This window comes from Leucoraja erinacea, chromosome 12, assembly GCF_028641065.1.
Source record: "Leucoraja erinacea ecotype New England chromosome 12, Leri_hhj_1, whole genome shotgun sequence".
Lineage (NCBI taxonomy): Eukaryota > Metazoa > Chordata > Chondrichthyes > Rajiformes > Rajidae > Leucoraja > Leucoraja erinaceus.
The window spans coordinates 6,677,098-6,690,232 of NC_073388.1; the positions used below are offsets into that span (position 1 = coordinate 6,677,098).

The 13,135-nt window shown below is 47.0% G+C and overlaps 1 protein-coding gene across 1 annotated transcript in view; it reads left to right on the forward strand.

Moving 5' to 3' along the window:
- The window catches only part of LOC129702032 (actin-binding protein WASF3-like), a 52,375-nt gene that overhangs the window by 38,236 nt on the left and 1,004 nt on the right, over nucleotides 1–13,135 (forward strand). The window contains exons 6-8 of the mRNA XM_055643537.1: nucleotides 6,257–6,432; nucleotides 8,038–8,289; nucleotides 10,461–10,849. Coding sequence (XP_055499512.1) covers nucleotides 6,257–6,432; nucleotides 8,038–8,289; nucleotides 10,461–10,849 — 817 coding nt within the window. The remainder of the gene's footprint in view (nucleotides 1–6,256; nucleotides 6,433–8,037; nucleotides 8,290–10,460; nucleotides 10,850–13,135) is intronic.

Consider the following 13,135-nt stretch of genomic DNA (forward strand, 5'->3'; position numbering starts at 1 on the left):
CCCTGGCCTATTGTCTATTGTTACTCCAGCTTTACGCGTCTATCTGTAAAAATGTTCGAAATGTTTCTGCAGCTACCTTGCTAGATCTTTTGGTAGACATAAATGCTGGAGAAACTCAGCGGGTGAGGCAGCTTCTATGGAGCGAAGGAATAGGTGACGTTTTGGGTCGAGACACTTCTTCAGACCGAAGATGGATCTTCTGGGCAACAGCGGTCGACCATTTTCAAAAGAAGCGAAAATGTCCACGAGTTTGTGTGTGTGTGTGTATGTGTGAAGGCAGGAGTCTCCTGAGGCTTTGAATTTCTTTTAATAGGTTTCCTAGTTGGGTTATTGCTGGTTGATTCTCATTACAATTGACAGATGTGGCCAGGAGTTGGTCAATGAGCTGTAACAGGAGTACGTCTAATTAACAGGCCAAATGGGAATAGACTGAGTAACATGAGATGTGCTTTACACTGCGGAGGTTGGGGGGGGGGAGAAAGACCAGGGACATTAAAATGGCTCCAAATTCAACATAATTAATTATATATTTTTTAAAGAAAATTGAATGCAGACACCCGCTGACAGTGTCTGTTGACTGAGAAGGTGGCGCAGCGGTAGAGTCGCTGCCTCACAACGCCAGAGACCCGGGTTCGATCCTGACTACGGGTGCTGTCTGTACATTCTCCCTGTGACCTGAGTGGGTTTTCTCCGGGTGCTCGGGTTCCCTTGCACCTTGTGGTCATCAATTGTTGGACAATTTTATACTGGACAATTGTTACATTTACCAAGCCAATTCACCTACACACCGGTGTGTTTTTGGAGTGTGGGAGGAAACCGAAGATCTTGGGAGAAAACCCACGCGTGTCACGGGGAGAACGTCCAAACTCCGTACAGACAGCGCCCGTAGTCGGGATCGAACCCCGGGTCTCCGGCGCTGCATTCGCTGTAAGGCAGCGACTCTACCGCTGCGCCACCGTTTCCGCCCACATTCCAAAAACGTCCAGGTTTGTAGGTTAATTGGCTTCGGTAAATATTTTAACTTGACCTTTGTGAGTAGGATAGTTTTGGTATTTGGGTGATTGCTGGTTGGCCAGCGCTCGGTGGGCCGAAGGGCCTGTTTACGCGCTGAATCTCTAAAGTCTCAAATAAAGTCTAATGTCTAATGTAATTGTTATAACGCTCACAATGGACATCTCCGGAGAAAAAGTTTGAAGTAGCGATTCGACCCGAAACATCGCCTATTCTTTTTCTCCAGAGATGTCGCCTGAACCACTGAGTTGCTCCAGCATTTTGCGTCTATCTTCGGTATAAATCAGCTGTAGTTCTTTCCTACACTTTTATAATGGGCACTGATATTTCTCAGTAAATGGACCATAGAAATGATCTTTATGGGAATCTTTGCTGAGCATTAAATGTTTGTAGTTTACCCTGCACTGTTGACCAATTTTCTACCCTGAGGCTTTGTTCTTCCAAACTTTTCAATTCTGTTTTCATAGAAACATAGACAATAGGTGCAGGAGTAGGCCATTCGGCCCTTCGAGCCTGCACCGCCATTCAATATGATCATGGCTGATCATCCAACTCAGTATCCTGTACCTGCCCTCTCCATACCCCCTGATCCCTTTAGCCACAAGGGCCACATCTAACTCCCTCTTAAATATAGCCAATGAACTGTGGCCTCAACTTCCTTCTGTGGCAGAGAATTCCACAGATAATTTCAATACATAGGGATTGTTCATAAGTGATAGGAGCAGAATTAGGCCATTTCTCCGCCATTCAATGATGGCTGATCTATCTCTCCCTCTCAACCCCATTCTCCTGCCTTCTCCATAACCCCCCGAACACCCGTACTAATCAAGAATCTATCAATCAATGCCTTAAAAATATCCATTGTCTTGGCCTCCACAGCCTTCTGTGGCAATGTATTCCACAGATTCACCTCCCTCTGACTAAAGAAATTCCTCCTCATCTCCTTCCAAAAGGTTTTCACCCAGAGAGTTGTGAATCTGTGGAATTCTCTGGCACAGTGGGCAGCGGAGGCCAATTCACTGGATGTTTTCAAGAGAGTTAGATTGAGCTCTTAGGGCTAAAGGAATCAAGGGATATGGGGAAAGAGCAGGAACCGGTTCTGATTTTAGATGATCAGCCATGATCTTATTGAATGGCGGAGCTGGATCCAAGGGCCTCGTCCTCTGCACCTATTTTTCTATGTTTCTGTGTTTCAAAATCCTTTTATTCTGAGGCTGTGACCTCTGGTCCGAGACTCTCCCACTATGGGAGGCACTGCATTCAATTACTGGAAGGTTATGCTGGATTGATGCAGGAAGCTTTGTGTGGAGAAATCAGCTGACCATTGTAGAGTGTGGAAACAAGAAACTGCAGATGCTGGATAGCAAAAAAATAGATACAAAGTGCTGGAGTAACTCAGCATCTCTGGAGAACGTGGATAGGTGACGATTTAGATTGGGAGTGCATCTTCAACCATTGTTGTGTTCTTCGAACTACATGTGCTGGTGTGATGTGATTAATGTGCTGGCAAGCTGACAAATTTGAGTATTCAATCAGAAATGGCACTTATTACTTGTCCCCTGGTGAATGTGGAGTACAGCGTGTAAGCTATTGTGTAGGAAGGAACTGCAGATGCTGGTTTAAATCGAAGATTGACACAAAATGCTGGAGTAATTCAGCGGGTCAGGCAACATCTCTGGAGAGAAGGAATTGGTGTCATTTCGAGTCCTCGGACTGAGAGTCAGGGGAAAGGAAAACGAGGGATATAGACGGTGATGTCGAGAGATATGGAACAAATTAATTAAAGATATGCAAATAACTTTATGATATTTGCATATCATATATAAATATGATAAAGGAAACGGGCCTTAGTTAGCCAGGAGCTGGGGAAAACAAGTCACAGGGAATGAGAGTCTACGACTTTGGTTTAAACCAGCATCTGCTGTTCCTTCCTACACAAGACGGCTTTGAAGCTAGTACAACGTGGGTGGGGGAGGGGTTGAGCGAGGGGCAATGCAAAGGTTACATGAAGTTGGAGACCTCAGTATTCATTCCGCCGGGAACTATTGTTCTTTATTAACACAGCGGTTAATGCAAAGTCGAACACATTTTCACTGATGAGTGAATCTGCACTGTGGAACAAACCCCTTATTGCCCAAAGGCAGTACCATTGTATCTAGACGTAAATCTGAGGAAGGACATTATTGCCATAGAGGGAGTGCAGAGAAGTGTTCAGTTCAGTTGTTGTTCATTGCCACCTGACTGTCTTATGAAGAGACTGGATAGACTTGGGGTACTTATAGTGAAAAGCTTTTTGTTTGCGTGTTCCCTGGGGAAACCCAAGGGGTCATCGGAAATCCTTTGGGACAATACATGATTACACATCGAGTGCTGTCTCCACAGTGTACAGATAGTTGTAGGCCCAGGGAAAGTGTGGCCCTTTATCAGGGGGTATGGAGAAAGGCAGGTACTCTGATTTGATGATCAGCCATCATCATATTGAATTACCTCGAAGGGCCGAATGGTTTCCTGCACCTAATTTCTATTTTATAGACAATACATGATTACAATCGAGCCGTAGTGTACAGGTACAGGCCCAGCAAAGTTGTTTTATGTTGCAAATCACTCATTTATTGCCTCACATATTTACATTATGTACATTATTTTACATTTTTACATAGTTTACATTTTTTTCCATTTCTCTTATTTTTTGTTGCAAAAGAAAGATAGAAACATAGAAACATAGAAATTAGGTGCAGGAGGAGGCCATTCGGCCCTTCCAGCCAGCACCACCATTCATTGTGATCATGGCTGATCGTCCCCAATCAATAACCCGTGCCTGCCTTCTCCCCATATCCCTTGACTCCACTAGCCCCTAGAGCTCCATCTAACTCTCTCTTAAATCCATCCAGTGATTTGGCCTCCACTGCCCTCTGTGGCAGGGAATTCCATAAATTCACAACTCCCTGGGTGAAAAAGTTTATCTCATCTCAGTCTTAAATGGCCTCCCCTTCATTCTAAGACTGTGGCCCCTGGTTCTGGACTCGCCCAACATTGGGAACATTTTTCATGCATCTAGCTTGTCCAGTCCTTTTATAATTTTATATGTTTCTATAAGATCCCCCCTCAGCTTTCTAAACTCCAGTGAATACAAGCCTAGTGTTTTCAATCTTTCCTCATATGACAGTCCCGCCATCCCAGGGATCAATCTCGTGAACCTACACTGCACTGCCTCAATCACAAGCAAATCACAATCAGAGCAAATAAAATCATGGGAGACCCCTTCCACCCCTGCAACGGACTGTTCCAGCTGCTACGGTCAGGCAAACGCCTCCGTTGCCATGCGGTGAGAACAGAGAGGTTGAGAAGGAGTTTCTTCCCAGAGGCAATTCGGACTGTAAACGCCTATCTCACCAGGGACTAACTCTACAGAACGTTTTTCCTTCCATTATTTATTATGTAAAAGAATATGTGTGTTATGATTGTGTTTATAATTTGTTTGGTTGTTTTGTTGTTTGTCTTTTTGCACAAAAGTCCGCGAGCATTGCCACTTTCATTCCACTGCACATCTCGTATGTGTATGTGACAAATAAACTTGACTTGACTTGACTTGACTTGACAAGGATGTCCTTCCTCAAATTAGGAGACCAAAACTGTACACGATACTCCAGATGTGGTCTCACCAGAGCCCTATACATCTGCAGAAGAACCTCTTTAAATGGAATGAAGAATGTGTTTGTGTTACAAACCCCTTGTTGCCCAAAGGCAATACCTGGAGGCATGAGAAATGTAGGAGCACCTGTGTTTCTTCACTGAGACGAGTTTTCACCTCACTTTTATTTTATGGTCGAATTCTCTCCCCCATCCTTCTCCCTCCTTCTGTCTCTTAGTTTAGTTTAAAGACACGACATGGAAACAGGTCCTTCAGCCTCCCGAGTCCATGCTGACCATCATTCATGCTTTCACACTTGCTGAAGTAACATAGAAACATAGAAAATAGATGCAGGAGGAGGCCATTCGGCCCTTCGAGCCAGCACCGCCATTCATTGTGATCATGGCTGATCATCCACAATCATCCCGCGCCTGCCTTTGTCCCCATTTCCTTGATCCACTAGGCTAGAGATCTAACTCTCCATCCTGTGACTTCAGTGGAATTCCACACATTCACAACTCCACAAGTTTTTTTCATCTCAGTTTTAAATGGCCTCCCCTTTTCTCGTTACTAGCTGCATCTCCTTGGAGGGGGTGAGAAAAAGAGTTTTGAATTGATAGAAAGATACAGCATGGAAACAGGCCCTTCGGCCCACCCAGTCTACGTCGACCATCGATCACCCGTTCACAGTGGTTCTATGTTATCCCACTTTCTCATCCACTCCCGACACCCCAGGGGCAACTTACAAAGGCCAATTAACCTACAAACCTGCACGCCTTTGGGGTGATGGAGGAAACCGGAGCACCCCAGATGTGGAGAGGATGTTTCTACTAGTGGGAGAGTCTAGGATCAGAGGGCACAGCCTCAGGCAAAAGAAAGGACGTGCCTCCCCAAATATTTGAGTATTTTCAGATTGTAACTGGAGCGGTCCCACATGTATAAGTGTTCAATCTGCAATGAATAACAATCTACATTAGTTACTTAATTGAAGGGACCATTTGTGACGTTTCCAAGTTACTGATCATACAACACCAGGTCGGACCTGTACTAGAGAGAAGAAAACAAAGTGAAATAGACTCGGACAGAATGAATGTGGAGAGGATGTTTCCACTAGTGGGAGAGTCTAGGACCAGAGGGCACAGCATCAGAATAAAAGGACGCACCTTTGGTAAGGAGATGAGGAGGAATTTCTCTAGTCGGAGGGTGGTGAATCTGCGGAATTCATTGCCACAGACGGCTGTGGAGGCCAGGTTATTGCGTATATTTAAGGCGGAGATTGACAGATTCTTGATTGGTAAGGGTTATGGGGAGAAGGCAGGAGAATGGGGTGGAGAGGGACAGATAAAATGGAGGAGTAGACTCGATGGACTGAATGGCCTACTTGTATTCCTACAACTTATGAACACCCAGAGGAAACCCACATGGTCGCAGGGAGAACGTGCAAACTCCACACAGACAGCACCCGAGGTCAGGATCAAACCCGGGTCTCGGGCGCTGTCAGCTGAGCCTCTTTGCCTCTTCAACTCTGAATGCGCTTCTGGCAAAAGGTGCGGAGAGGCGAAGGTGTGCGAGAATTTCTAAATGGTTTTTATTTTGCCCCCCTCTTCCCCGCAGGAGCAGAAGCTGGTGGAAGATGCCACTCGCGAGGTGAAGAAAATCCGCAAAGCGAGGACCAGGCGGCCAGAATGGGATGTGATGGGGCGCGATAAAGAATTCCGAGCTGATCACAGGTTTTCCCCGTCCCCATACCACGCTGCGTCGTCCGAAGGATCCGTCTCGCCAGATACCAGGTACAGTTCACCGATAGAGCTGAGGCTCTTTGAGGCGCTGGTCAGGCCGCAGTTGTATTACTGCGAGCAAATCTGGGCCCCATATCTGAGGAGGGATGTGCTGGCCCTGGGGAGGGCCCAGGAGGAGGTTTACAAGAACGATCCCAGGAATGAGTGGGTTAACATATGATGAGCGTTTGACGGCACTGGGCCTGTACTCGCTGGAGTTTAGAAGGTTGAGGGTGGGGACCTCATTGAAACTTACAGAATAATGAAAGACATCGATCGAGTGGATGTGGAGAGGATGTTTCCACTGGTGGGAGAGTCTAGAACTAGAGGTCACAGCCTCAGAATTGAAGGGCCCTCTTTTAGCAATTTTTACACATCTTTTTCAATAGACAATAGGTGCAGGAGGAGGCTATTCGGCCCTTCGAGCCAGCCTTCGATCCATTCAATGTGATCATGGCTGATCATCCCCAATCAGTAACCCGTCCCTGCCTTCTCCCCATATCCCCTGACTCCGCTATTTCTAAGAGCCCTATCTAGCTCTCTCTTGAAAGCATCCAGAGAACCTGCCTCTGAGGCAGAGAATTCCACAGACTCACCACATCTCTGTGAGAAAAAGTGTTTCCTCGTCACCGTTGTAAACATCAATACGATACAATACGATAGAGCTTTATTTATCCCAGGAGGGAAGTTGATGCCAACGGTCAGAAAAACACAAAATACACCAAACATGAAATTAAAGTGACGAGTGGAAAGGATTGGGGATGTGCAAAAAGGGGGGGGGGGGGGGGGGGGGGGGGGGGGGGGGGGGGGGAGTCAGTCAGTCTCAGTCTACTCCATGACAGAAGGAGCAGGAGTTGTGCAGTTTGATAGCCACAGGGAAGAAGTATTTTCCGTGGTGATCTGTGCTGCATTCATGGTACATTGGAGCTGCAGATGGTTCCATATCTCCCAGTCTAACTTCTGAGAAGATTTGTATACGTGGTTAAGAATTACGGAAAGAAATTAAGAAGATTAACATTTTAAGTCTGATAAATGGTCCCGACCCGAAACGTCGCTCCTCGTTTTCCTCCATAGATGCTGCCTGACCCGCTGAGTTACTCCAGCACCTTGTCTCTTGCTATTTTCCATACCCATATTATTTCTGAACCCAATTCTCCTGCCTTCTCCCCATGACCCCTGACACCCTTAATGGCCTGTCCCACGAGCATGCGACTGCATGCGGCAAGCGCGACCAAACCAGAAGCGGGGGCCGCGCGGAGGTCGAGTGATCGGCGTGCGGGCCGGCAGGCCGTTGCCGCGCGGAATTTTTGAACCGTGTCAGTTTTTCGGAGCCCCGCGCGTTGTTGGGCCCAGCTCCGCTCAACTCCATACGGCTCCGGCGATCGAAGTGGGACCGGCCCCGCGAGGCCGTACGGCTCAAGCGACCACGTTAGGTCGCGCTTGCCGCATACAGTCGCATGCCCGTGGGACAGGCCCTTTACTAATGAAATCCAGCATAGATAATGAACTCAGCAGGTCAGGCAACATCTCTGGAGAGCATGGATAGGTGATGTTTCGGATCGAGACAGGGCCATTTTCATAATGAGTAACGTTTGCTTGGGATTTTTTCCTCCGCAGGTCCTTCGTATCTGATATGGGAGAGCTTTCGTATCCTGCGAGCCCGAACCATCCTGTTCAGCAGTCGACAGTTTATGTGCCTGATCACAAAGAGCTTCTGACGGCTGTAACTCAGGCACAGGATCGAGTGTACAAATTACCTCCCGCTAACGTCAGGCAAACGTCACTAACTCGAGCTCAGCAACCTCACCTGACAAAGCCTGCCGAGGCTGTGCTCAATGGCCCCAGACCTCACCTTCTCAAAGAGTACAGGTAATGGAGGCAATACCGGCACTGAAGTATTGGAATGAAGTCCAGGGAGAAGGCAGGAACGGGATACTGATTGGGGATGATCACATTGAATGGCGGTGCTGGCTCGAAGGGCCGAATGGCCTACTCCTGCACCTATTGTCTATTGTCCTCTCCTATCCCTTTCCCCCTGACCCTCAGTCTGAAGAAGGGTCTCGACCTGAAACGTCACCTATTCCTTCTCTCCAGATATGTTGCCTGTCCCACTCAGTTACACCAGCCTTTTGTGTCTATCTTCAGAATGAGGTTCAGTTCAGTTTAGATTATTGCCACGTGTACCGAGGTACAGTGAAAAGCTTTTGTTGCGTGCTAACCAGTCAGCGGAAAGACAACACATGATTACAATCGAGCCATTCACAGTGGACAGAAGCATGATAAAGGGAATAGCGTTTAGTGCAAGGTAAAGCCCGATCAAAGATAGTCCGAGGGTCCCCAGTGAGGTAGACAGTAGTCCAGCACTGCTCTCTGGTTGTGGTGGGATGGTTCAGTTACCTGATAACAGCTGGGAAGAAACTGCCCCTGAATCTGGAGGTGTGCGTTTTCACACCTCTGCACCTTTTGCCCGCTATGCATGTTCATAAGTTCGAGGAGCATAATTAGGCCATTCGGCCCATCAAGTCTACTCCGCCATTCAATCATGGCTGATCTATCTCTCCCTCCTTCCTAACCCCATTCTCCAGCCTTCTCCCCTTACCCCTGACAACCGTACTAATCAAGAAATCGAGTGTAAATAGTTAAATAGTTAAAAAGTGTTGGTGAAGGAAAGACTACACTTTCAATTTGAATGTTTGGTTTATAAATTTTCTCTTTCAATGAAAATGTTTCTCTTTTCAATCGGGCTGGTAGCTCCATGCTACGTAGCAAGTCTGGATGTTGAGCGTATAATGCTAAGACTGAGAAGGTACAAGGCACTGTGAATGCTGGTACAAACAAGAAAAAACACAAAGTACTGGAGTAACCCAGCAGGTCAGGCAGCATCTCTGGAAACATAGAAACATAGAAATTAGGTGCAGGAGTAGGCCATTCGGCCCTTCGAGCCTGCACCGCCATTCAATATGATCATGGCTGATCATCCAACTCAGTATCCCGTACCTGCCTTCTCTCCATACCCCCTGATCCCCTTAGTCACAAGGGCCACATCTAACTCCCTCTTAAATATAGCCAATGAACTGGCCTCAACTACCCTCTGTGGCAGAGAGTTCCAGAGATTCACCACTCTGTGTGAAAAAAGTTCTTCTCATCTCGGTTTTAAAGGATTCCCCCCTTATCCTTAAGCTGTGACCCCTTGTCCTGGACTTCCCCAACATCAGGAACAATCTTCCTGCATCTAGCCTGTCCAACCCCTTAAGAATTTTGTAAGTTTCTATAAGATCCCCTCTCAATCTCCTAAATTCTAGAGAGTATAAACCAAGTCTGTCCAGTCTTTCTTCATAAGTCAGTCCTGACATCCCAGGAATCAGTCTGGTGAACCTTCTCTGCACTCCCTCTATGGCAATAATGTCCTTCCTCAGATTTGGAGACCAAAACTGTACGCAATACTCCAGGTGTGGTCTCACCAAGACCCTGTACAACTGCAGTAGAACCTCCCTGCTCCTATACTCAAATCCTTTTGCTATGAAAGCTAACATACCATTCGCTTTCTTCACTGCCTGCTGCACCTGCATGCCTACTTTCAATGACTGGTGTACCATGACACCCAGGTCTCGCTGCATCTCCCCTTTTCCTAGTCGGCCACCATTTAGATATCATTGGAGAACATGGATAGGTGACGTTTCGGATTGGAATGTTCCCGACCTGAAACGTCACCTTTCCATGTTCTCCAGAGATGCTGCTTGACCAGTTGAGTTACTGTACTCCAGCACTTTGTGTCCTTTTGTGTACAAACCAGCATCTGCAGTTCCATGTTTCTACATTTTATTTATTTCACTGAGGTCGAAAAATGTTGCCTCGATCCCATATTTGATATTTAGTTATCAAATATGTGTTGATGTGTTGAAAGGTTTAGAGGGATATGGGTCAAACGCGGGCAGGTGGGACTAGCGTAGATGGGGCTTCTTGGGCAAGTTAGGCCGAAGGGCCTGTATCTGTGGTTTATGACTCTATGACTAAAATGTTTTGTTTTTTTTAATTTGCAGTGCGCAGTCGGTGCAGTTGGCGGAGTACTACACACCACCCATCCCTGCTCCTCCGCCCCCACCCCCTCCCCTTATCCCTTCAGCCCAAACTGCGTTTGACAGCCCCATCTCCGCACCTCCCCCACTTGCGCTCAGTGCCGTGGCAGCAGCGGGCCGCACGTACGTACACCCCCTCACCCCCCCCCCGCCCGCCCCTCCCTTGTCTTACACCCCCACACCCCCTGGGCCTCCTGCCGCGCCCCCACCTCCCCCCCCTGGCCCTCCCATCTTTGTCCCCTCCAGCCTGCACACTGCCTCACCGCCATCAGCCATGGAAATAAAGAAGGCACAAGCGACTCTGATGCCAATCAGCGATGCTCGAAGTGACCTGCTCGCTGCTATTCGAAGAGGTGAGCGACGTTCGGCTTTAATTAAAATATTTAATTGGGGCTAAACTAAGTAACGCTCAGTCACAGAGCTGTCATAGTGTTATCCGTGCTCCATAAGTCAGGTTTAGTTTAGTCTAGAGATACAGCGCAGAAACAGGCCCTTCGGCCCACCGGGTCGATGCCAACCAGCAATCCCTGCACACTTACACTGTCCTACACACACTGGGGACAATTTACACATACAGCAAGATAATTAACCTACAAACCTGGACGTTTTTGGAGTGTGGGAGGAAACTGAAGCTCACGCGGTCACAGGGAGAACGTACAGACAGCACCCGTAGTCGGGATCGAACCCAGGACTCTGACGCTGCAAGCGCTGCAAGGCAGCAACTTTACCGCTGAGCCACCGTGACCGCCCACAGATGTATGAATCTGTGCCGGTTATAGTAAACACAAGGGCGGCACAGTAACGCAGAGGTAGAGTTCTGCCTCACAGCGTCAGTGTCCTGGGTTTAAATCCTAACCAAGGGTCCTCTCTGGAAGGAGTTTGTACGTTCTACCCATGACCTGCGTGGGTTTTCCCCGAGAGCTTCGGTTTGTCCAAAGACGAACAGGTTTGTAGGTTAATTGGCTGGTTGGGATGGAACCGGTGGGCCAATGGGCCTGTATCTGAAAAACAAAAAAAACGTTAAAACTATATGGCATGGCGGCACGGTGGCGCAGCGTAGAGTTGCTGCCTCACAGCACCAGAGATCCAGGTTCAATCCTGACCTCGGTTCCTGCCTGTGCCTGACCCGCTGGTTTGCACCTTAGGTCCCCGTGAGGCCACGGTCGGCCTGCACCGCCATCCAGGTGCTCCGGCTTTCCTCCCAACTATACCAAAGCACCTCTGCATACCCCCTGAGTCTAGCCACAAGGGCCACATCTAACTCCCTCTTAAATTCTGACCTCAAAATGTGTCATAGAGTTCCAGAGATTCCATTTTCTCAGGAAAATGCTGCCTGACTTGGCTGAGATTTCCCCAGCACTTTATCCCTAGCGCTCTGTGGGGTTGTAAGTTAATTGTCCTCTGTAAATTACCCCTAATGTGTAGGTGTAGAGTGGATGGGAAAATGGGATATCATGGACTCACTTCAACAACTAAGTTACAGAGAAAGGTTGAATAAGTTAGATCTTTATTCTCTGGAGCGCAGAAGGTTAAGGGGGGACTTGATAGAGGTCTTTAAAATGATGAGAGGGATAGACAGAGTTGATGTGGACAAGCTTTTCCCTTTGAGAATAGGGAAGATTCAAACAAGAGGACATGACTTCAGAATTAAGGGACAGAAGTTTAGGGGTAACATGAGGGGGAACTTCTTTACTCAGAGAGTGGTAGCGGTGTGGAATGAGCTTCCAGTGAAAGTGGTGGAGGCAGGTTCGTTGGTGTCATTTAAAAATAAATTGGATAGGCATATGGATGAGAAGGGAATGGAGGGTTATGGAATGAGTGCAGGCAGGTGGGACTAAGGGGAAAAAAGTTGTTCGGCACGGACCTGTAGGGCCGAGATGGCCTGTTTCCGTGCTGTAATTGTTATATGTTACATGGTTATATGGTAAACTTCGGTTGGTATGGACAAGTTGGGCCGAAGGGTCTGTGTCCGTGCGGTATTGCTCCATGACTGCAACTATAACATTGTTAGCTTTGGCATTTGAATCCTTCAACACAAAATGTATTAAATACATTTGTAAAAGTTTCCATCCCAAAGAAAACAAATCTTCCTTCCCCATAATATAATTTTCATAGGAAAGTTGTACGTAGAATTCTTTAATCCTCTTAATTAAGTCACATCCGAGACTTTCCCATTGGTTATATGTATTATCACGATTATAAACAATCATCTCCTTTTTTTAATTAAAACATTTTTTTTTTAATGTTTTATTCTCTTTTTTCTATTTTCTTTTTCTCAACTTTCTTCACTCATTTGTCTTTTGTCATTTTCTTCACACACTATATATCTCACGTCTTTCTGTCCTTTACTATCTAACTTCTTTTTCTTATTCTAATTGAATTGACTTGAATACCTTTATTGTCATTCAGACCTTACGGTCTGAACGAAATTTCGTGCCTGCAGTCATACATACAATCATACAATAATAAACAGCACTAAACACAAATTAACATCCACCACAGTGAGTCCTCCAAGCACCTCCTCACTGTGGTGGAGGCAAAAATCTTAGGGCTGCAGCCTCTTCCCTCCTCTTCTCCCTCTGCGCTGAGGCGATTCCCCACCGGGCGATGGTACAAACAGTCCCGCGGCTCACCGAACC